The 26,024-nt window shown below is 39.6% G+C and overlaps 1 protein-coding gene and 1 pseudogene across 2 annotated transcripts in view; both read left to right on the forward strand.

The window, feature by feature from the left end:
• The window catches only part of glra2 (glycine receptor, alpha 2), a 56,857-nt gene that overhangs the window by 5,802 nt on the left and 25,031 nt on the right, over positions 1-26,024 (forward strand). For both annotated transcript variants that reach the window (XM_087267139.1, NM_001167899.1), the window contains 2 exon segments: positions 13,105-13,172; positions 23,749-23,972. In XM_087267139.1, the coding sequence (XP_087123265.1) occupies positions 13,105-13,172; positions 23,749-23,972 (292 nt within the window).
• Positions 328-1,143, forward strand: LOC147835460 (uncharacterized; annotated as a pseudogene).

The raw sequence follows: 26,024 nt of genomic DNA on the forward strand, positions 1-26,024 counted from the left end.
GCAGATGATCGCTCACGTCACATCCGTCACATTTATCCATCCATCTATCATCCATCTGTCGATTTGTCATCAATACATTTTTCTTGAAACATAACTACATGTTTTAATTTGACACCTGTCCATCCATCTGTCTGTCCATCCATCCATACATTCTTCTGCCCATCTGTGCATCTGTCTGTCTATTCATCCATCCACTTGTGCATCCATCCATCCATCCGTCCGTCTGTTCGCACATCAGTCCAACAATCCGTTCATCCATCCATCTGTCCATCCATCTATCCATCCATCCGTCCATCCATCCACCTGTCCGTCCATCCGTCCATCCATCCATCCTACCATCCGTCCATCCATCCATCCATCCATCCATCCATCCATCCGTCCAACCATCCGTCCGTCCATCCGTCCTTCCATCCATCCATCCGCCAATCCATCCATCCATCCATCCATCCTGCCATCCGTCCATCTGTCCACCCATCGATCTATCCATCCATCCATCCTTCTGCCCATCTGTGCATCTGTCTGTTTATTCATCCATCCACTTGTGCATCCATCCATCCGTCCGTCTGTTCGTACATCAGTCCAACCATCCGTTCATCTATCCATCTGTCCATCCATCCATCCATCCATCCTACCATCCGTCCATCCATTCATCCGTCCATCAGTCCATCCATCTATCCATCCAACCATACATCCGTCCGTCTGTCCATCCATCCATCCGCCAATCCATCCGTCCATCCAGCCATCCATCCATCCATCCGCCAATCCATCCTTCCGTCCATCATTCCGTCCATCCATCCACTCATCCATTAATCCATCCGTCCATCCGTCCTACCATCCGTCCATCTGTCCATCCATCCATCCATCCATCCATCCATCCGTCCATCCAACCATCCATCTATCTGTCCATCCATCCATCCGTCCAACCATCCATCCGTCCATCCATTCGTCCATCCATCCTAACATCCGTCCGTCCATCCATCCTACCATCCGTCCCTCTGTCCATCCATCCACCCACCCATCCATCCATCCATCCACCCACCCATCCATCCATCCATCTGCTCATCCATCCATGTACATCCTCAAAATTTAACACGTTTGTTTGACAATTGTAATGGAAATTCATTTTTAGATGAACATGTGTAGGGAAAACTTGCTTACTCCTCATCTTTAGATGTGTGAAAAGTCACTTGTGTTCACAGTGTACTTTTGTTTATACAGCCTTACATTCCCGTATGTGACCACCTGGTCCTTATCTTTCCAATTAGGCTTTAAGATGAACATTTGTTAAGGGTAAGGGGCGTGGGCTGTGTGATATATGACAGGGAAGCAGCAGGATGGTTTTCACACCTGTCGTGGTATGTGTGGTTTGGGTTGAACTGGAGTTGACCTCGTAAGCAGCACAACCCAGATAAAAGGATGAGCACACTTTGCTTCATTGTCTCACTCTGCAGAAACTGTTGTTGCTGTATGACTGTGACCTTCTTTGCAAAGAATAAAAGCTTTGAAAAGACATCCCGGGTAAGACTTTGTTTCTTGACCACCGAGAGCGCCTCCTTAAAGGAAATTGCCACTACACGAATCAATGACCTCTTTTTATTAATAAAAGTCATCTAAAATGACATTGACTCTATTCTTGTATTATAGCAACTTATATCTGTAAATGGCTTTAATTATTTGTTTTATTAATGCTCGGCTCTAATCCTCCTCCATACTCGATGCTTATTGATTGTACATTTTCAAATACAAACAAGTTTTTTTTTCAATTATGATTGTGATGTTTTAGGTTAAAAATGTAAATGTTTATAAAAATTTTAGGCGCCAAATTCCTTGTTTTTCCCTCTTAAATGTAAACCCAGTGTCAGTAAAATATTCAGTGTAAATCTCGGTGTGCTGATGTTTCTCTACTGTCCTGAAAGCGTTTTGTCCTTGATCTGACTTTGCTCTTTGCGTGTGTCCGCGGGAGTGAGTGTGTGTGTGTGTGTTTAATGACCTGAAACACAAACATATTTTCAGTGTTATCTGGCAGTGCTTTGGGGAACAGCAGTTCAGTCAAACATGTTCATTCAGCTTTCAGCTTCTCATGCAAACACACATAAACACAACACTTTCACACTTTTAGGACACTTCACTGCTTTCCCTGTGCTTATAAATAACTGCAGCATTGTTTATCACAAGGACACCGTTTCAAAAGTGAAGTATAACTAAACTAAAGTATTAATTATTGTTGAAGAAATAGTTGTACAGATTTTATTAAACGTATTTCATTATTTTAATAAACAAAATTCACAAAATACTATTAAATTGATTATGAAAAATCATAGAAAAAATTATTTAATAATAATAATATTAATAATAAAGTAATAATAAAAAATATATAATTTACATAAAAATAACAAAAAAAAATTAAAACACCCAAAAATATCAAAATCTTCAAAGATGTATTAAACAGTAAAAACAACAAAACAAAATTCATAAAAATTATAGAAATTTATTTAGAAAAAAGATTGAAAATATGATTGATTTAGAAAATAATAACAATACAAATATTAAAAATGCCACACCCATTCAACCCTGCAGCACAAGACCGGTTACTCACTGAAGCTAAGCAGGGCTGAGACTGGTCAGTACCTGGATGGGAGACCACATGGGAAAACTAGGTTGCTGTTGGAAGTGGTGTTAGAGAGGCCAGCAGGGGGCGCTCAACCTGTGGTCTGTGTGAGTCCTAATGCCCCAGTGTAGTGAAGGGGACACTACACTGTCAGTGGGCGCTGTCTTTCAGATGAGACGTTAAACCGAGGTCATGACTCTCAGTGGTCATTAAAAATCCCATGGCACTTCTCGGTGTCCTGGCCAAAGTCCCTCCATCAGCCCTACAATCATGGCCTCCCAATTATCCCCATCCACCGAAAAGCTCATGACCATAGGTGAGAGTAGAAACGTAGACTGACCGCCAGTAAATCGAGAGCTTTGCCTTTCAGCTCAGCTCCTTCTTCACCACAACGGACCAGTACATCAACCACATTACTGCTGCTGCTGCACCAATCCGCCTGTCCATCTCACGCTTCATCCTTCTCTCACTCGTGAACAAAATCCCAAGATACTTGAACTTTTCCACCTGGGATAAGGACTCTCCTCCAACCTGGAGATGGCAAACCACCTTCTCCGGTGGAGCACCATGGCCTCAGACTCAGAGGTGCTGATTCTCATCCCAGCTGCATCACACTCGGCAGCAAACCGCCTCAGTGCATGCTGAAGGTCCATGTCCGATGAAGCCAACAGAACAACATTGTCCGCAAATAACAGAGATGAGATCCTGTGGTCCCCGAACCAGACCCCCTCCAGCCCAAAGCTGCACCTTGAAATTCTGTCCATTAAATTATGAACTGAATTGGTGACAAATGGCAGGGCTGCCCATGTCCAACATGCACTGGAAACAAGTCTGACTTAGTGCTGGCAATGCGAACCAGACCCCTACTCTGTACTCAAAGCACCTCTGACCCCATCCTCCCAGAGCACCACCCACAGAATGCCACGAGGGACACAGTCGAATGCCTTCTCCAAGTCCACAAAGCTTTGGAGGACTGGTTGGGCATACTCCCATGAACCCTTGAGCACCCTGGTGAGGGTATAGAGCTGGTCCAGTGTACCACGGCCCAGAAGAAAACCGCATTGTTCCACCTGAATCCTAGGTTCAACCATCGGCCGGATCCTCCTCTCCAGTACCCTGGCATAGACTTTCTCCGGGAGGCTGAGGAATGTGGTCCCCTATAGTTGAAGCACACCCTACAGTCCCCCTTCTTAGAAATGGTTAACCAATAGAGTAAAATTGATTACCAAACCTACAATAAAACTAAAAATCTAATCATAACAGAAAACACGAAAATAAAACCACTAAAAATATCAATAAAACATAACGCAAGTATCCTAAAACTCAGATAACACACATGCAGCAGATAAACCGGTCTCCTCATGCAATATTAATAATACGCTTTCAACAAGACGGGGATATTTTGGCCTTAAAACGTACAGTATTTTCCAAGCGCATCTTGCCTGTCAGACTAATGACTGCTCTGAGATCTGCTGATGTATAATTCAGCATTTGCTTCGCTTTATTCCTGCGTATTAAAGCTGAATAATAATAAACTCCTCCATTAATAGACATCAGACGGCGTTTGTTTGGCAGGAACAGTGTTTGTTTGTGTGCCCAGAAGTGATTAAAACTCAATCTTGTTAGAAAACATGGGTGAGAATTCCTCAGAGATGCTTTATTTTTAGAAACAGCATCTCCAGGACTTTAATAAACTCCTTTCTTGATTTTTAACATGTATGACAGGTTATATACACTTGAAAAGCCCTGCTATATACAGCTGAAAGCAGCAGTTTACATCCACTGTATAGAAAGGCACATAACCATTTAAAGAAAAGTCATGTGACTAAACTTTTCCTCTTTTAGGTAAGTGAGGATGATCAAATGTGTTTCTGTTCTGCTTAATAGCAGAATAATGAGAGAGATATTGTTTGAGAAATTGTTATAACTCTTCTTGAAAGTCAAGTTTACACACAATAAGATTATTCTGCCTCTGGAAAAGCTCAGATGATGATGTCAAGGTTTAGGAAGTTTCTGATTGGCTAATTGAGAATATTTGAGTTAATGTGAGGCACAACTGTAGAATAGTATTGAAGGAAAAGCTCAAACACACTGCTTCCTTGTGTGACAACATGGGAAAATCAACAAGCCAGAATCAACAACAAAGCCAGATTACAGTTTGCTGAATTACACTGGTAAAACACTAACATTTGGAGACATGTCCTGTGCTCTGATGGAGCTAAGATTGAACTGTTTGGCCATAATGAGCAGTGTTACATTTGGAGGACAAAGGGGAACAAGCCTAGCAACACCATCCCAACTGTGAAGTATGGGGGCGGCAGCATCATGTTGTGGGGCTGTTTTGCTGCAGGAGGGACTGGTCCACTTCACAGCATAGATGGCATCATGAAGAAAGAACATGATGGAGAAATACTGAAGCAACATCTCAACACATCAGCCAGGACATTACAACTTGGCCACAAATTGGTCTTCCAAACAGACCATGATCATAAGCACACTGCTAAATTAGTTCACACGTGCTTTAAGGACAACAGAGTGAATGTTTTGGAGTGGCCATCACAAAGCCCTGATCTCAATCCTATAGAAAATTTGTGGGCAGAGTTGCAAAGCTTGTGCGAGCCAACAAATCTGACTAAGCTACAGCAATTCTGTCAGGGGGAATGAGCCAAAACTCCTGCAAACTATTGTGAGAAGCTTGTGGAAGGAGACCCAAAACATTTGACCAAAGTTATACAGTTTACAGTTTTTTACAATTGCTATGACACTTTTATCAATACATTTAACAAGTTTCCTAAACTCTTAACACAATTAGCACAACCTCCGTCTTCGTGGGCTATACAATTAACACATTTCTTGTTGTTTTGACACAAAATGCATCCAGTTAACACAAATTTAAAATGCTTTAACTTCTTTTACACACAAGCACATTCAAGAACAAAACAATGTAATTTTACAGTCAAATTTACAAATGCTTTAACACAGTATGTCAGAACAGATAACATCATATTCTAAACAGAAATTATATAGGATAAAGTCAAAGTGAACAGCTGTTCTAATTGTGAATTGACACACAAATTTATTCCCTGTATTTTATTCAATTGCCAATGAGAAACAGCATATTGCGGTTATATATATATATAAATAAATAAATAAATAAATAAATGTATATATATATATATATATATATATATATATATATATATATATATATATATATATATATATATATATATATATATATATATATATATGTGTGTGTGTGTTTTTTTTTTCAGTTGCCAATGAGAAACAGCATATTGCGGTTATATAAATATATAAAAATATATAATGCTGTTTCTCATTGGCAACTGAAAAAAAAACATATATATATATATATATATAAACATATGACAGCTGATTCCCATCTAGAAAGCACACTCATGTCTTGTTTTGGTTTTTCCAATCACATGATCATATGTTCTAATAGAGGACTCTTGAGGTTTTTGATAGGAATAGTGAGCGTCAAAGAACTCTGTCACCAATACGTCCATGTAAGATTATGCAATACAGTCATTACTGTACTATACACAGTGTGTTTTGCAGTAAACTACTCTTTAAACCTGGAGTTCATTAGTACATACAGTACATATACAGTACAGCATTTGAATACACTGTGTCTAATTACTTTCAGAGAGTCATGAAGTTTGAGGCCAATCAAGTACCACATGAAATTTTCAATGTTGACAAGGCTGGGGATGTCGCCGTAGGAAAAACATAATAGGCCAAAGAGCCACAGTTACCGTGCCGGGCCACAGAAGATATCAAGTATAATGTGGATGAGATCATGTGGCAAGAATAGAAGATTACTTTGTTATTTTATTATAATTGTGGTGCTTTTTCTGTTTGCAGTGATGTCTTTCTGCAAAAAAAGTCTTTACTGCAGCAATTCTGTGTCTGTATTTTTTTTTACATAAACTGTAAATTTTATAAAGCAATTTTTTTTCTTCGTTTTATATAGAATTTTTGCAGTAAAAGAAAGAAAATGCCTGCATTTACTAAACCCAACGAAACAAAACTGTAGAGAGACTTCAAATATAAGGGCAGAGCTGACACATAAACTAATGGAGTTTCTGTAATGTCAGCTGATGATAGTGTTTTTATTGTCAGTGTGTTCTGATTGACTGAATGTTTATGTTGGAAGAGAACATGTGTTTGTGTTTTGAACAATAACTTCATTTTGAAACATGCTTACAGTGTTTTATTAGACATGGTGTAGTGTGTTCGTTTATTATTGTATTTTGAAAAGAAGTTTAGAGGTTTAGTTTATAATGTGTGATTTTGAGCATGAAATTAACTGTTTTGCCAATTGTGTGTTTTAGGTGTGCTGCTGCGTTAAGAGTTTAGCAAATTTGTTAAATGTATTGAAAAAAAGTGTCATAGCCATTGTAAAAAACTGTAAAAGCAAAGCTAAAAAAATACCAAGGAAATTTGTGTAAACTCTTGACTGTCTAGAAATTAATAAAAATTCTCTCATTATTCTGGCATTTAGCGAATGTAAATTATTTAGGTAATCCTAACGGACCTAAAATAGTAAACGTTTAGTATAACTTACCACCAGACATTTTTTAAAAATGGTTATGTTGTTTTTTTTTGAGTGCATGTAAACTTCTGGGTTCAACTATATACAGTGGGCGCGGGAAGTATTCAGACCTCCCTAAATCTTTCACTCTGTTATTGCAGCCGTTTCTTAAAATGATTTTAAGTTCATTTGTTTCCTCGTTAATGTCCACACAGCAGCTCACACTGACAGAAAAACTCAGAATTGTTGACATTTTTGCAGATTTATGAAAGAAGAAAAACTGAAATATCACATGCTCCTCAGTTTGGTGCTCATGTGCTGTCCAGTTCTTCTGATCGTCCTTGAGATGTTCCTACACCTTCATTTGAGTCCAGCTGTGTTTTATTACACTGATTGGACTTGATTAGGAAAGCCACACACCTGTCTATATAAGACTTTACAGCTCACAATACATGTCAGAGCAAATGAGAATCTTGAGGTCAGTGTTCAAACTATACCATGGCCTTTGGGGAAGCTCACGTTTTTTTTAATGGGGCTGGAGGGGTTGTTGGCGGTGTCGCTTTGAGAGTCCCTTGCTTGTATGACCATGTGATACTTCAGTTTTTCTGTTTTAATAAATCTGCAAACATGTCAACAGTTGTGTGTTTTCTGTCAGAATGAGCTAGGGCCTGTTTCAGTAAGGAGGTTCAAACAACTCGGAGTTTAAACTTGAACTCTGAGTTGATTTACCGAGAGATTAAAAACTCTGAGTTTTCGGTTTCAGAATAGCTGATCTGAGTTGGGTCAATCAACTTTGAGTAGATCAACTCAGAGTTAAGCGCACACACCATGACTATAAAAAGGCATTATCAATGGAGCGCAGATATTATGAGTGACCATGGCAAGATCTTAAAAGAGATCACCATTTCTTTCCCCAGCTGAACTTGATCTGCTCATGCAAAGTTTTAGCAAATATGAGTGTATATACTTAAAAAGAAGCAACCATCAGTGAAACAGAGACAGTTAGTGTGGGAAAACAGCTGCTTAAGTTAATGCATAATTTTTTATTTAAATTATTTAAACATTTAAGTATAATAAAATAAGTAATATAATGTGTGAAGTTTATACTTTTTTCTAAACTTTTATACACGTTCATCAGTTTTAATAGATTTAACAGTGCACTTGTGTGTCTGCCTTTTTATTGATCAAGTGATAGAGGTTGATATAACACTAAGAACCTAAGCAGTGCTAAAAATAAATTTTAGACAGAATAATAATCCCATTAATCTAGTAACAGTACATGTCGAAGGTTAAGCTAAATATTTATGGAAAAAAGGACAAGCCTTGTACGTGACTTTGTTCTGTGTGTGACAAAAAATGTAGGCAATAGCTGTGTTTCCATCAAAATACAGGCTTACATAAATTTGTGCAAAACTGGAATAACGCCTAAAAGATGCGAATAAAGCAGCGTTTTTATCCAACGAGTCAAAGAGAACACAATCGTCACTTCCTGATTAACTTGCGCCAAATATCAACAGTAAAAACAGAATTTACTGCGGTAGAATATGCTGCGTTAATGATTTTTTATTTAATACTTGCGCCTCAGAAGACACAATGAATACGTGGGGGCGTTTGAAGCCAGACGCGGCCGATCTTGACACGCTCCAGACGCTCGGAGGTAATTAATAATATACACGAATACTGAAACAGTTAAGGCATTTTAGAATGACTAAAACAACATTTAAGATGTTCTACAGTGTGCTCAGTCTGCTGGTTTGTCCATTTACACACATTTTCATCATCATCTCTAACAAACTTTTTTTTAATGTACATACTGTAATTTGTTAAGTGCACTTCGTGGTTTATGCGCATCTTTTCTTATCAAATAAAAGTTTAACCTACTCAGTTATGCAAATGTTTTATTATGAATATTTTCAAAAGTTATGTGAATCATGACGTTTCCATCAATCGTTTTTATGGGCATCTCCAAAATGAGCTCTAAAATAGGTGTGTGGAAATGTAAGACTAATGCGAGAAATACCGCTTCATCTTTAAAAAAGGGGAGGAGACCGACAGAAACTCAGAGTTTAGAGAATAAAACCTGCTCCAGATCAGGTTAGATTCACAGAGTAAGTTACCACAGTAACTGACTCTGAGTTAAAGTTACCTTTCTTTCAGAAACAGGCTTGACTTACCCTGATTTCTTGAGTTTAACAAACCTGCCATTTTGAAACCGAAAACCCAGAGTTTCTCTCATTTCAGGGTTAAAATACTCTGAGTTTTCACTTAACCTCCTTTCTGAAACTGGCCCCTGCTGTGTGGATGTTAATGAGGGAAAAATTTACCTAAATAATTTTAGCAAACAGCTGCAATATAACAAAGAGTGAAAGAGTTAAAGGGGTCTGAATACCTCGTGTACCTACTGTATGTGTGTGTGTGTGTGTGTGTGTGAGCTATAATTTTGTCTTGAAATGTTAAATCTTCTGTTATTTTATTAAAGGGCCATGAAACCCCCTCGTTTCAGCAGGGTGTTTTCACACCTCTACTTTGGAAAAAGCCAGAAAAGTGGGCGTGTCCAGCTCTGTTTAGGGGGAGTGTCGGAGGAGCAAAAGAGGCATGGTGTTTGGATTTGACCACGCGCTGAGTTTCAGAGTCAAAACACACACACACACACACACACACACACACACACACACACACACACACACACACACACACACACACACACACACACACAGGGGTAAAAGTGACTGTGTTTACATGGACATCTGTAGTCAAATTATTTGCCAAATTATTAAATGGTGGACTTTAACTGCAGTTTGGCTCTTTCATTCAGGGAATTCATTCATGCCCCTCGTGACAAACGAGATATTTGATTCGAGGAACTGCTGTAAGCGTGTATTTTTCATGCAATGTTTGATACCGCACGGCGAATGAGAGAAAAAAAAACTGCATTTCTCTGTAACTTAGATCAGGGGTTTTTTCAAAGTGCGAGGCGCGCCTCCCCTGGGGGGCGCCAGAGCATGTCAGGGGAGGCGCGGGAAAAAATATTATATAATAAAATAATTATTAAGTTTAATTATTATATGTATTTTTTTAAATATTTAAACGTTTTAATTAAACAAAGCTAAAAAAAAATAATACGTCAAAAATAAGAAAACCTTTTTTACCCAGAAGGACATAGCTGTGAATTCGCTTCTGTTTGGCAAGCCCGCCAATACAGGTATATGCCTGCTAATACAATGGATTGGTTTCTGAGACCCCCCGATTCAAAGCCTTCAAGTTCAGGGCTTAAACCCAAAAGACGACAATATGATGATCAGTATTTGAGTTTAGGATTTACGTGGACAGGACCAGCTGATGAACCACGACCTCTATGTGTGGTTTGTCAAGATATTTTGGCTAATGACAGCATGAGACCCGCTAAACTTCGACTGTTTTGACTGGGATGGACAGTTCTTGGATCTGTTCTATTCATATTGAACCATCATCCTAGTTTTAAAAACGTTATATTAAAATACTTGTTATTACTCTGTAAATAATTGCACTTTCATGCAAATGATGATAAAAGTGAGTTAACAGTCTGACATCTGTCTGTGTCTTTATATATACTGCATATGTGTGTGTGTGTGTGTGTGTGTGTATATATATATATATATATATATATATATATATATATATATATATATATATATATGTGTGTGTATATATGTATATATATATTTATATGTATGTGTGTGTGTGTTTGGGAGGAGGGGGCACCAATGGATAAGTTGTGTCAAAAGGGAGGCCCACTGTCTTAGACTTTGAAAAACTCTGACTTACATGCACTCGGCAGGTAAGCTACATGTGTTATTCCGGTCACAAAATGCAGTGAAAATCCTACACAATGGTAATAGTTTGGTTGTGGTGCTAACATGTTTACACTCGGTGCAATAGTTAACTTAGTTCGATACGAACAAACTGAATAAACAAAGAGCACTGGTCGCTCACTGACAAAATCTGTAGAGACAGGACAATCACCAGCAACTAGAGCCGCGTCTTTATGAAGAGGAGAAGAGAAGCGAATCCGGATCTCCATTAGCAAAAGAGAAAAGCTCTCGGGTAAACAATGTTCCTCCTTAGACACGTAAGTTATTGTTGTCGCGCGTCGCGTACACTGTAATCCACGTTTGACTCCAGCTGCGCTCTCACACAGAGAAAATGAAAACAAAACTTGACTGAAGCAAATTATGAAAGCAACACTGCACGCTTGTTTTGCCAACACAATGTGGCGTCTCTGCCGTCTACACTGCAACATTAATGAATATTAATGAGGTTGCACAATAGAGCGCGCTGATTGGTTTGAACCAAGCCTTATTCATGCGTTAATGCAGCACACTCGGAGACGTAATGCGGTACACCTAGGCACAGGCGTCCAGTCTACAAGCTGGAATACACGCTAAGATCTCATGGCCGTGACGCAGCTTCAAAAATTCGTTTCAAACCGGAAGTACGAATTTGCTCGAAATAACGCAAAAACAACCAATTTTCACTTTTTAGGCAAGGAAAGGCAAGGCAGGTTTATTTATATAGCACATTTCATACACAGTGGCAATTCAAAGTGTTTTACATAAACAAGAATAAAAAAAACAAGTAAAATAAAAAAAAATAAAAAAAGTAAATTAGTGAAATATGTGTCCTAATAGTAGGGATGTAACGGTATTTTAAATACTGTCATACCGCAATATTAATTTATTTCGATATTACCGTAGTCGCATGACTCGGTAAAACTATAGGTCTTCTGAGAAAATTTGCTCAGGCGAATGAAGCGAACGGGAGGTAGCGAAAACTACAATTCCCATCAGCCCAGGCGTGGCCATCATCCCTTGCGGTCTGTTGTCGCTACAGATCCAGTAATGCGGAAATGGAGTGTGCTGCTAGAAGAGGGGAAGAAAAAAAGCTGGAAATGATCGAACCTAAAGCAAGTTTTAAATCGGATGTGTGGAAGCATTTCCGTTTCTCCCTAAAAAGAGGGAGGGGGGGTGTTGTTGTTGTCGCCCCGCGCGTACTGAATAGCGGTGTTGTCGCCCCGCGCGTACTGAATAGCGGTGTTGTCGCGCGCGTTCTGATCAGCTGTGTTGTTGCGCGCGTACTGTAAAGCGAGACGGAGGGTGTGTCGCGTCGCGGGGGCACTTTTGATCATTTTGGAAGGGAACTTTCTATCCAAGACTAAAAAGGGCATGTGCACTGCACAGGATGAGCCCTATGTGTGCACGTGCCTGCAAGTTGGGGAATACGACTAATAATCAGTCATGGGGACTGCAGAAACACAGCACACTGTTCAGATTGATGCAGACATGAGATCTCTATCTCACTCATGGTTTGTCCTCTCAAGTGGGGGAAAGACAATGCACAACGTTACCCACTGCTGTCAACCTGGGCCAAGTCATATCTCTCTGTCCCAGAAACCTCAGTCCCAAATGAGAGGGTTTTTTTCTGTTGCAGGGGACATTGTAAATACCCAGAGATACCAGCTTTTACCAGATTATAGTTATATGATAATTTTCCCTAAAACCCATCTCTATCTAAGTGAGTGAGTGATTAAATGTTGAATGTGATGAGTTTTCAACACTACTAAATTGAAACTTTATTTTTTTAGATGGTTTAATAATTTTTTGTTATTAAAATTTAAAAATTGAAGTTCCTGTTTCAAAGCTTACAGATAGATGGCTAATTTGTATGTCATTGACACTTTTGGCACTTTTTTGGGGTCTTTTCATTAGTTTTGTTTTTCCTGTAAATGATTTAATAAATACCGTACCGTAAAATTCACACCGAGGTATTACCGTACCGTGAAATTCTGATACCGTTACATCCCTACCTAATAGTGTTTTTAGCAGTGTGGGACACATATACGACATGTGTTTTGGTGTTTCGTGATCCTTTAACACCCCGTGTTTGTTATTTGTTTCTTCAGGTCCTCCTGTGAACGTCACGTGTAATATATTCATCAACAGCTTCGGTTCAGTCACAGAAACTACTATGGTAAGATTCATTCACTTTATTTTAAACAGCAAAAGATTTTCATCCTCATATTTAGTTTCACAAAAGATGAGATCATTAGCAAAACATAACCTTCTAAAGGAGTTTCATCTAAACACTTTAATATGAATGTGTAATGTGTGATATACAGTAGATTGTAGATCTTCATTGTTTTGTTTAGCCACATTATTGTTGTCCTTTTTTAGTTGTTGGTTTGCTTTCATTTTATTGCGTATGTACCTGAGTTGACATTATTATACATTTATTTGTTTTATTACTTCAGTTTTTTTATTCTTATTTTTATCTGTAAAATTTCCACATTTGTTAATGTTACAGCCTTATTCCAAAATGGATTAAATTCACTGGTTTCCTCAACATTCTACACACAATCCCCCATAATGACAATGAGAAAAAAATAGTTTTTTGAAATTGTTGCAAATTTATTTAATATAAAAAAGCTGATAAATCAGATGTACATCAGTATTCACAGCCTTTATCGTGAAGCTCTACAGTGAGCTCAGGTTCATTCTGTGTCCACTGATCATTTTTGAGATGTTTCAGCAGCTTCATTGGAGTTCACCTGTGCTCAATTCAGCTGATGGACATGATCTGAAAACGCTACACCTGTCTATATAAGCACCCAGGGTTGACAGTGCGTGACAAAGCACAAACCAAGCATGAAGACAAAGGAACTGTCTGTAGACCTCAGAGACAGGATTGTCTGGAGGCACAAGGCTGGGGAAGCTTACAGAAACATTTCTGCTGCTCTGAAAGCTCCAATGAGCACAGCGGCCTCCATCATCAATAAGTGGAAGATGTTTAACCACCAGGACTCTTCCTAGAGCTGGCCGGACATCTAAGCTGAGTGATCGGGGGAGAAGAGCCTCAGTCAGGGAGGTGATCAATAACTCGATGGTCACTCTATCTGAGCTCCAGCGTTCTTCTGTGGAGAGAGGAGAAGCTTACAGAAGGACAACCATCTGTGCAGCAATCCACCAATCAGGCGTCTGTATGGTAGAGCGGGCAGACGGAAGACACTCCCCGCCTGGAGTTTACCATCTGAAGGACTCTCAGAGCATCAGAAACTAAACTCTCTGCTCTGATGAGACTCAAACTGAACTGTTTGGAGTGAACGCCAGGCGTTTGGAGAACAGCAGGCAGCGCTCATCAGCAGGCTAACAGCATCCCTACAGTGCAGCATGGTGGTGTTGGCATCATGCTGTGGGGATGTGTTTCAGCAGCAGGAACTGGAAGACTAGTCAGGATAGAGGGAAAGATGAATGCAGCGATGTACAGAGACATCCTGAATGAAGACCTGCACAAGAGTGCTCTCCACCTCAGACTGGACACACACACACACACACACACACACACACACACACACACACACACACACACACACACACACACACACACACACACACACACACACACACACACACACACACACACACCTTGTCCTAATACATATTGATTAAGTTAACTTAATCGCTTTTACAAATTTAAGTGGATTGAACATAACAGTTCAGTTTTCCCCTTAAAAAATGTACAATTCTGCTGTTTCAAGCTATTTTAATTAAGTAGTTTAAGCAAAAGTCTACTCATTTATTACATTATACACACACACACACACACACACACACACACACGCATACATATATATATATATATATTTATTACACAAATATATTTAGCTTTAATAACTTGAATTATCAATCTGTAATATATTAGACTTTATCAAACAAAAATATAGACGTTCAGGTTTGTGTTCATGCATGATGTCAAAAAAAATTCTGAGTTCACATCAATAAAAAACAAATATGAATAAAATCCCACTTAGTTTATATTTAGGGCAGAGTTTACTCAATAGGAAATACACATTTTTCTGTAAATGAGTTCTTAAACATTCCCCCAATGTTCTCCTCTCTGCACAAGCATTAAATCTCTTGTGTTTTACTCATATATAAGTGACGAGCAGCAAATGTTGGTCTGGATCTGCTAGCAGGTCTGCATTTGAGCGCGATTAGTTGAAGGTTTTTAGGGTTTCTGAGGCTTCAGGGGTAAACAATCCTCAAATCTGCAGTCAGGACTCATTCTGCTCTTCCAGGGAGTATTACAGAATCCCAGAGCAGCTCATCTGGATATTAAACACACACTGGACTGAAGCTGCTTTGATCAAATGCTAATTTTGTTTATGTGCTTTTGATCAGCAACCAATCGTACAGAGACACTAATGAACGCTGACCTACAGACAACTCAGAATATCAGATTTATCAAATATTTCTGCAGGTGTGAATAAAACACTAGAATACACTAGAGTGCATTATTTGTGTAATTACACTTACCGGCCACTTTATTAGGTACACCTGTACAACTGCTCGTTAACACAAATTTGTAATCAGCCAATCACATGGCAGCAACTCAATGCGTTTAGGCATGTAGACATGATCAAGACGATCTGCTGCAATTCAAAGTGAGCATCAGAATGGGGAAGAATTTAAGTGACTTTAAATGTGGCATGGTTGTTGCTGCCAGACGGGCTGATCTGAGTATTTCAGAAACTGCTGATCTACTGGGATTTTCACGCACAACCATCTCTAGGCTTTACAGAGAATGCTCCGACAAAGAGGAAATATCCAGTGAGCGGCAGTTCTGTGGGCGCAAATGCCTTGTTGATGCCAGAGGAGAATGGCCAGACTGGCTCCAGCTGATAGAAAGGCAACAGTAACTCAAATAAGCACTCGTTACAACCGAGCTCTGCAGAAGAGCATCTCTGAACACACAACACGGCCAACCTTGAGGCAGATGGGCTACAGCAGCAGAAGAGCACACCGGGTGCCGCTCCTGTCAGCTAAGAACAGGAAACTGAGGCTACAATTCACACAGACTCACCAAAACTGGACAATAGAAGATTGGAGAAATGTTGCTGCTCTGATGAGTCTCCATTTCTGCTGACACATTCGGATGGTACTAGTAATAATAAAGTGGTTGGTGAGTGTATAAATACAAACACTCTAACAACTAATTTGACAAACAGCTCTGCATTTTATTGAGGAAATTAACAGATGCAACTGACCTTGGTTATTAATTCTCCAGCTCATGCACGTTCTATAGGTTCTGAATGCTGTTCATTTTTTTGTTTTACGATTGGAACAGAACGTCTTTCTCATTCAACCATTCAGCAGAGTTTTCAAAGAGCTTCCTCTCAGGAAAACCTTGAATGATGTGGTATTTCTATAGTGTCAACTTTTAACAAAAGCACACAGAAGAAATGTGTCTGAAGTTGCTGAACGGCTCAGGATGAGAGAAGGGGATGCTTCAAGACAAGCTTCTTTATTGATGGCTGTCTATTATGACGCTGCTGTATCAAAACTGAACATGAAAACTCGACAAATGCCTATAAAAGTAACTGAGATGTTGTGCACAAATTTGGTAAATCTAGTGTTTTCAGTATCAAGTGTCCCTCTGAAGTCAACATGAGATTAATAATAATAATACATTTTATTTAAAGGCGCCTTTCTAGCAACCACCGAGCAAAGACACCGACAAAGCACTTGAGTACTTTACTGTATTGTTTTACTTTACACTTATTTTTTGTTGTCAGTGCACTTTTATTATGTGTTTTCTAATTCCTGTTGTTACTAACACTCGCAAAACACGGGAGGTACGCTGCAGGCGTAATCCTCACAACCTTCGTTCAATACATGTATCTACTATTTCACAACTCTCTCTCTCCGTGGGCCTCTGGAATTGTCAATCAGCTGTTAACAAGGCTGATTTTATTACCTCCATAGCTACATATTCTGACTATAATCTCATGGCTCTAACTGAGACCTGGTTGAGGCCGGAGGACACTGCTACACATGCTACTCTTTCTGCTAATTTCTCTTTTTCCCACACTCCTCGTCAGACAGGGAGAGGGGGTGGGACTGGACTACTAATTTCCAAAGAATGGAAATTTACTCTGATACCGTCCCTGCCAACAATCAGCTCCTTTGAATTCCATGCAGTCACCATTATCCACCCCTTCTACATAAATGTGGTTGTCATCTACCGCCCACCAGGTAAATTAGGTCACTTCCTAGATGAACTGGATGTTCTTCTCTCATCTTTTTCTAATTTTGCCACTCCCTTATTGGTGCTAGGTGACTTCAACATTTACGTTGACAAACCGCAAGCTGCAGACTTTCAGACTCTGCTTGCCTCTTTTGACCTAAAAAGAGCACCTACTTCAGCTAGACCTTATTTACACACGACACTGCTTCACTGATCAAACAATAGTAACTCCACTACAAATATCTGATCATTTCCTTCTGTCTCTCAACATCCACATTACTCCTGAGCCGCCACACACTCCAACACTGGTTACCTTTCGCAGAAACCTACGATCTCTCTCACCCAACAGACTATCCACCATTGTTTCAGACTCTCTTCCTCCATCTCGCAAACTCACTGCACTTGATTCGAACAGTGCCACTAATACACTCTGCTCCACACTAGCATCATGTCTAGACCGATTATGTCCTCTTGCATCCAGGCCAGCCCGTGCCAGTCCTCCTGCACCCTGGCTCTCGGATGCTCTCCGTGAGCATCGCTCAAAACTTCGGGCTGCAGAGAGAATTTGGCGGAAAACTAAAAATCCTGCACACCTCTTAACATACCAAACTCTTCTGTCCTCTTTCTCAGCTGAGGTTACTTCTGCAAAGCAGACGTATTACCGTCTGAAAATCAACAATGCCACTAATCCTCGCCTACTTTTTAAAACATTTTCCTCCCTCCTCTATCCTCCTCCTCCACCCGCATCCTCCACACTTACTACTGATGACTTTGCTACATTCTTCTGCACCAAAACTGCAAAAATCAGTGCTCAATTTGCTGCACCTACAACAAACACGCAAGATACAACACCAACACCACACACACTCACCTCTTTTTCTCAGCTCTCTGAGTCTGAGGTGTCCAAACTTGTGCTATCTAGCCATGCAACCACCTGTCCACTCGATCCCATTCCCTCTCATCTCTTGCAAGCCATCTCTCCTGCAGTCATACCAACACTGACTCACATAATTAACACATCTCTTGACTCTGGTTTATTCCCCACTACATTTAAGCAGGCTAGGGTAACCCCACTGCTAAAGAAACCCAACCTGGACCATACGCTACTTGAAAACTACAGACCAGTATCCCTGCTTCCATTCATGGCCAAGATTCTGGAGAAAGTAGTGTTCAATCAAGTCCTGGACTTTCTTACTCAAAACAATCTCATGGACAACAAGCAATCCGGCTTTAAGAAAGGCCACTCAACTGAGACTGCCCTGCTCTCGGTCGTGGAGGATCTCAGACTGGCTAAAGCAGACTCTAAATCATCAGTCCTCATTTTGCTGGACTTGTCAGCTGCTTTTGACACTGTCAACCACCAGATCCTGCTATCTACGCTCGAGTCACTGGGCGTTGCGGGCACTGTTATACAATGGTTTAGATCTTACCTCTCTGACAGGTCATTCAGGGTGTCTTGGAGGGGAGAGGTGTCCAACCTACAGCATCTAAACACTGGGGTACCTCAAGGCTCTGTTCTTGGGCCACTTCTCTTCTCCATCTACACATCATCTCTAGGACCAGTCATCCAGAGACATGGATTCTCCTACCACTGCTATGCTGATGACACCCAGCTATACCTCTCTTTTCATCCTGATGGTCCCTCAGTTCCAGCTCGTATCTCAGCCTGCCTGTTGGATATTTCACACTGGATGAAAGATCATCATCTTCAGCTGAACCTCGCAAAAACGGAAATGCTTGTAGTTTCTGCCAACCCGACTCTACACCATAACTTTTCAATCCAGATGGACGGGGCAACCATTACTGCATCCAAAATGGTGAAAAGCCTTGGAGTAACGATTGATGACCAACTAAACTTCTCTGACCACATTTCTAGAACTGCTCGATCTTGCAGATTTGCACTCTATAACATCAGAAAGATCCGACCCTTCTTATCTGAACATGCAGCTCAACTCCTTGTTCAAGCTCTTGTTCTCTCCAAACTGGATTACTGCAACTCTCTACTAGCTGGGCTTCCAGCTAACTCTATCAAGCCTCTTCAACTGCTCCAGAATGCAGCAGCACGAGTTGTCTTCAATGAACCTAAACGAGCACATGTCACTCCACTGCTAGTCCGTTTGCACTGGCTGCCAGTTGCTGCTCGCATCAAATTCAAAACTCTGATGTTTGCCTACAAAGTGACTTCTGGCCTAGCACCTTCTTATCTGCACTCACTTCTGCAGATCTATGTGCCTTCCAGAAACTTGCGTTCTGTGAATGAACGTCGCCTCGTGGTTCCATCCCAAAGAGGAAAAAAATCACTTTCGCGAACGCTCACGCTCAATCTGCCCAGTTGGTGGAATGAACTCCCTAACTGCATCAGAACAGCAGAGTCACTCGCTATTTTCAAGAAACGACTAAAATCTCAACTATTTAGTCTCCACTTCACTTCCTAAGCTGCAATTGCCTCTTTGAATATCACACTAATTGTACAAAAAAAAAAAAAAAAAAAAAAAAAAAACTACTAACACTTCCCTTCTTAGACTTTACAGACCTGAAACTTGCCTATAGCACTTATTCATTGTTGCTCTTGGTTGTGTAAATTGCTTCCTTGTCCTCATTTGTAAGTCGCTTTGGATAAAAGCGTCTGCTAAATGACTAAATGTAAATGTAAATGTAACTCAAGGACACCGTACAATCAACAAGAGCAATAAAACAACAAGAGAAATAATAAAATATACACAGCAATAGTGCAAATAAAATTAAGTATTAAAAGCCATCTTAAATAAGTGGGTTTTGAGTCTTGATTTGAACAGTGTAAGGGAGTCAGTGTTTCTGATGGCAGGTGGTAGTGAGTTCCAAAGCCTTGCAGCAGAGCGGCTAAATGCTCTGTTGCCCATAGTTGAAAGGCGAGAAGAGGGAACAGACAAGTGGAGGGAGGAAGAAGATCGCAGGGTGCGAGAAGGAACAAAAATGTGTATGAGGGCAGACAAATATGGAGGGGCGAGATTGTGGATGGCTTTGAATGTTAACATCAAGATTTTAAAGTCAATTGGAAAATGAACAGGTAACCAGTGAAGCTGCTGCAGGACAGGGGTGATGTGACGAGAAGAAGGGGTTCTGGTGATGATACGGGCAGCTGAGTTCTGGACCAAATGAAGCTTACGGAGAGATTTATGAGTGAGACAAAAGTGAAGAGAGTTGCAGTAATCTAAACGAGATGTGACAAGGCTATGAAGGAGAACAGCAGTGGTGTGAGGGGTAAGACAAGGGCGGAGACGGTTAATGTTGCGTAGGTGGAAGTAAGCAGACCGGGTGATGTTATTGATGTGAGAATTAAAAGATAGGGTGCTGTCAAGGATGACACCCAGACTCGTCAATTGAGAGAGAAAAGCTGTCAGTTTTGGAGAGTGTTAATTTGGTACCAACAAGCAAAACCTCATTAAAAATGACTTACAGTTGAAGTCAGAATTATTAGCCCCCTTTTGATATATATATATATATATTTTTAATATTTCCCAAATGATTTTTAACAGATTCAGGAAATTTTCACAGTATAAAATTGTTTCTTCTGGAAAGTCTTATTTGATTTATTTCGGCTAAAATGAAAGCCGTTTTTAATTTTTTATTTTTTAAAACCCATTTTTGGGACAAAATTATTAGCCTCTTTAAGCTATTTAAAAAAAAAAAAAAAAAATATATATATATATATATATATATATATATATATATATATATATATATATATATAATTTAAGTCAAAATTATTCGCCCCCCTTAGATTTTGTTTTCTTTGGTAAATATTTCTCAAATGATGTTGAACAGATTCAGGAAATGTTCACAGTGTGTCTGATAATATTTTTTTCTTCTGGAGAAATTCTTATTTGTTTTATTTCGGCTAGAATAAAAGCAGTTTAAATTTTTTTGAAACATTTAAAGGTCAATATTATTAGCCCCTTTAAGCTATATTTGTTTTCAATAATCTACAAAACAAACCATTATTATACAATAACTTGCCTAATTACCCTAACCTGCCTAGTTACTCTATACCCTAGTTAAGCCTTTAAATGTCACTTTAAGCTGTATAGAAGTGTCTTGAAAAATATCAAGTAAAATATTATGTGCTGTCATCATGGCAAAGATAAAATAAATCAGTTATTAGAAATGAGTTATTAAAACTATTATGATTAGAAATGTGCTGAAACAATCTTCCCTCCATTAAACAGAAATTAGGGAAAAAAATAAACAGGGGCGCTAATAATTCTGACTTCAACAGTATTTACACAGCTGGGTTTATTAAATAAGGACCTGTATGTTTTAAAATGCTTACCAAGCTGTTATTTAGACACTGATTATGAATGAGCCCCATTTACAGGTGATCCTTCGCTAAGCCCCGCCCTCCTTAGTTACTGTTGCTACGCCTGTCAAGCTTTCGTGCCTGGCACGGCTTTTTCAATGTGAATGCGCCGGTGTCAGACATTGCCAGGAATATAATAAGTCATTTTTGGTGAACAGGTCCACTGGTTTGCATGGTTCAGGACTGGTAGAGCTGCGCATCGATGAATTTGCTCTTCAGTGTTTGGACTCTCAGTAATGATTTCAAACCACACTGAACTGAGCTAAACTGAACTGAACTGAACTTAAACACTAAAAACTGAACTACCCTGATCCAGTTACTATGATCTTTTATGTTAAGCTGCTTTGACACAATCTACATTGTAAAAAAGCTATACAAATAAAGCTGAATTAAATTGAATTAAATATCTGAGAAAGACAGACAAAATAAGGACTGCAGTATACATTATGGAGGTATATTCACCACATATTAGGCAACCGATTAGAGCACAGGTGTCAAACTCAGTTCCAAAAGGGCCGCAGCTCTGCACAGTTTAGTTCCAACCCTAATTAAACACACCTGATCAAACTAATTGAGTCCTTCAGGCTTGTTTGAAACCTACAGGTAAGTGTGTTGGAGCAGGGTTGGAACTAAACTGTGCAGGGCTTCGGCCCTCCAGCAATTGAGTTTGACACCCCTGGATTAGAGAATAATTAAATTAAAATTGAAGCTAGCTTAGCCTAGCCGCCTCATACACTGACCATTCAACAGCTTAGTTCATGCTCAGCAGGAGTGAAAAAATAATCTAATAACAACTAATGAGACCGTGATTTCTCTATTTTTAGCCAAAAAGCCTGATAGATTATTGTTGTGCAATGAAATATAGCGTTCCTAACCCACGAGGAAACACTCATGGACAGAGCTTCTACATAGTTCATTCATAAAAAGAACAGCCAGAAAGGGGAAACTGATGGATTTGTGCCGAATATTAGCATCATCCACATTATCAGGAGGATGAAGATCAAACCAGGGTGGACATTTCAGCAAGACATCGATCCAAAACACAGCCAACGAGACTCGCAGATGCTTTCAGAGAAAGAAAATCAAGCTGTAGAATGGCTCAGCCAATCACCTGATCCGAATCCAATAGAGAATACAGAATTAGGCTCAGATTTAAGAGATGAGACCCACAGAAGCATCAAGATTTTAACACTCAGTTGAAGTCTGATTATTCTTCAGTGTTAAAATCTTGATCGCTCTGTTGATTCACTTCTAATGTTGACTGCTGTAGGCTGGGATTCTCCTAATTGTGAATGAGCCCTATTTACACATGATTGGAATAAAATAACATACATTTACCATTTAAAGGCGGGATTATGCTAATTGTCAATGCTGATGTTTAAGGATCATTGGTTAATTAGCAGAGCTTTCGTAAAGTTTCGAAAGTCACTCCTACATTTCTGAATATGCAAATTACTCCCATGTTTAGGGAATATTTAATGATTGAGGCCCTGTGTGTTTTACATTGCTTACGTAATTGTAGTATATAGGCAGAGATTATGCAAATTATGAATGGCTAAAATAAATAACATGCACATCAATACTTATTCCTCCAACTGTATATCATTAGAAGAGCTGAACACGTCAGCATTTTTCTCAGAAAACATATTTCTGAAGGTGCTGTTCACTTGAAATCTTCACTGGTTGGTAACAAACAAATAAATCCACATATGCAAAGAAAACAATCTAAACAAATTAGAAGGGAAGTTATGCATAATACAATGTAATGACGCAGTATTGAACACATATAGGGAGGCAGTGAAAGCCCAGACAGCAGCTGAAATCTCTCAGTGGTTCTTCAGCAAGCCTCTGCCCTTCCTCAGTGTAAATGAATATCAGCTGCTTCAGTCCAACATCCACATTAGCAGGAGGATGAAGATCAAACCATTTCAGCAAGACAATGATCCAAAACACAGCCAACGAGACTCTTGGATTCTTTCAGAGAAAGAAAATCAAGCTGTAGAATGGCCCAGCCAATCACCTGACCCCAATCCAATAGAGAATGCAGACTAGAGACCCACAGAAGCATCAAGATTTTGACACTCTGTTGAAGTCTGAGAAACTCACACTTGAGCAATGCATGAGGCTTCATTCTCCATATGAGAGGCAATAAATGGAGTAAATAGAGTAAGCGCATCTATCTTTCAGGACTACAGGGTGAACATTTTCCTCCGGCAGAAGTGGAACGACCCTCGACTGGCCTACAGCGAGTATCCGGACTCGTCTCTGGATCTGGACCCGTCCATGCTGGACTCCATCTGGAAGCCTGACCTGTTCTTCGCCAACGAGAAAGGAGCAAATTTTCACGACGTTACGACAGACAACAAACTCCTGAGGATCTTCAAGGACGGAACCGTTCTGTACAGCATCAGGTATGACCGTTTGTTCATGAAGGATCTTGCGCTGGGTTTACATTAAACACATTGAGAATGCCTGCCCTGCTTCACTAGCTCTCCATTACTCAGGGGATGTTTTGCAAAAAAGGCACAGCTAAAGTAGTTCCGGCAGGTTTGAGTGCATTACAGCTTCATATCACTCCGCTGAATGATTAGAGCTATTTCACAGCTACAACAGTCAGAAATCACATCAGAACACAACAGAAGGAGGAGGAGGAGATGTGGAGGACACTAGTGATGCACACAGGAGACGCTTGAGGAGGACACACACCTGACTAATACACTCTCGGATACAACATCTCAACAGTGGTGTACAAGCACAGTAGTGCACTTCAGGCTGCTGAATTATTAGAAAATAATGTGTAACACCTTAAATGTGCATCATTTACTAATAATTCAACAGCCCAGATCAAAATAAACCAAATAACATCACAGAATTAAACAAATCCGTTAATCATACAGATATCAGAGCTGTTTTATGCTTCCAGTTTTGGTTTTAATCCAATATAAAGGCATTGCACATGAATCCAGGTATTTCTCTGGTGGATTTGGTCACGCTGTTAGACATCAAGGCTTTGTAATGAATTTTCAGAGATATGCCAGCAGCAAAAGCAGATGAAAACGAGTGCAGTCGTTATCAATTAAAGCTGAATTCAGCGTCTCCATTCCCTGAAGCTGAAGACAGGATCAGATAAACCTGATGAAATCTCCGTCTGCTCGTTTAGGATGATCTGAGGATTGAAGAGAAGCTCAGCATTGACTTTAAAGCGTGTTATAGAGTAAAACACTAAATGTGGAGTCCTCTCTGACTGACATTATTAAACAGCCAGAACAATGCAGGAGTCTGAGATCAAACCAGTGTTAACTGACACATTAAAATGATTACAAATCAGAAACAAATGATGAGAAACTACAACCCCAAATCAGAAAGGGTTAGGACTAGTCGGCATCACTCTCCCGCACATTTTGCAGAGCACTGAAACTATAGGTTTATCTGAACTTGCACACCACTGCATTAGTCTTTCCTCGCTCATCAACTACTTCATCTGCATTACTACTCGTGGACGCTTGTTCATTCACAACTGTATTGATGGCTCTCATTTTGTAGCTAAAACTTTCTGCGACAGAGCGAACTGCTGAGTGCTGACAGCAGCGTGTCTGTGACATACGTCATCGCACAAGCGACATCACGCTCTTTCTGACGACTGAGCACTGAGTGTCATTCAGTGACAAATGATACAATGTATAAGATCTTATATATAAATATTAGTGCTGTCAATCGATTAAAAAAAATTTACTAATTAATCGCACCTTTTTTAAAAAAAATAATCGTGATTAATCGCGATTAATCGCATTTAAAATCCTGAAACTTGTAATTTTGCCTATTTAAATGTAAAATTAATGTAAACGCAAGAAAAAATATTAAAATTCAAAATATAATTGTTTAATAGAATTTTTAGTTTAACTTGTAACAGATTTCTTCATGTAAACAACATACCCACAATAAACCATCAAGATCCTGGCCTGACAGCCATATTTATTACTGAAATTAAAACACAGGCATATTAATGACGTTTAAATTTTAAAACAATCAATACCAATAAAGAAAACATTGATTTCCATGTTGGATTCTAAGTGGACTGCAAAAAAATGCCAAAATACAGGAATTGCAGATATGGAAAATGAAAAACTATAATAATAAACTATAGAATACAAACTGTTGCACTCATTGTAAAGTTTTATTGCTGTGAGTTGAGAACATTAATTTTAGAGTAGAAACAATTTTGCTCAGTCCTCCTTTACATTCATCCAGTTGCTAAGACTAGGAGTATCCCGCAAGTGCACAGAGACTCCCAAATGCCCGCAAATGAATGATAATTTCTTGCAAACCGGTCGTTAAATACATTGCACACCCCTCTGCCCCCTACTCAGATACGTCGCTCACTTCACCCCTGACACCCCTCAACGGGCCTGACACAGACACACACACAACGCGCTGCAGACGTTTTGGCCCCAACGGCCTTCCAT

Source organism: Danio rerio, chromosome 9 (genome assembly GCF_052040795.2).
Source record: "Danio rerio strain M-AB ecotype USA chromosome 9, GRCz13ab, whole genome shotgun sequence".
NCBI lineage: Eukaryota > Metazoa > Chordata > Actinopteri > Cypriniformes > Danionidae > Danio > Danio rerio.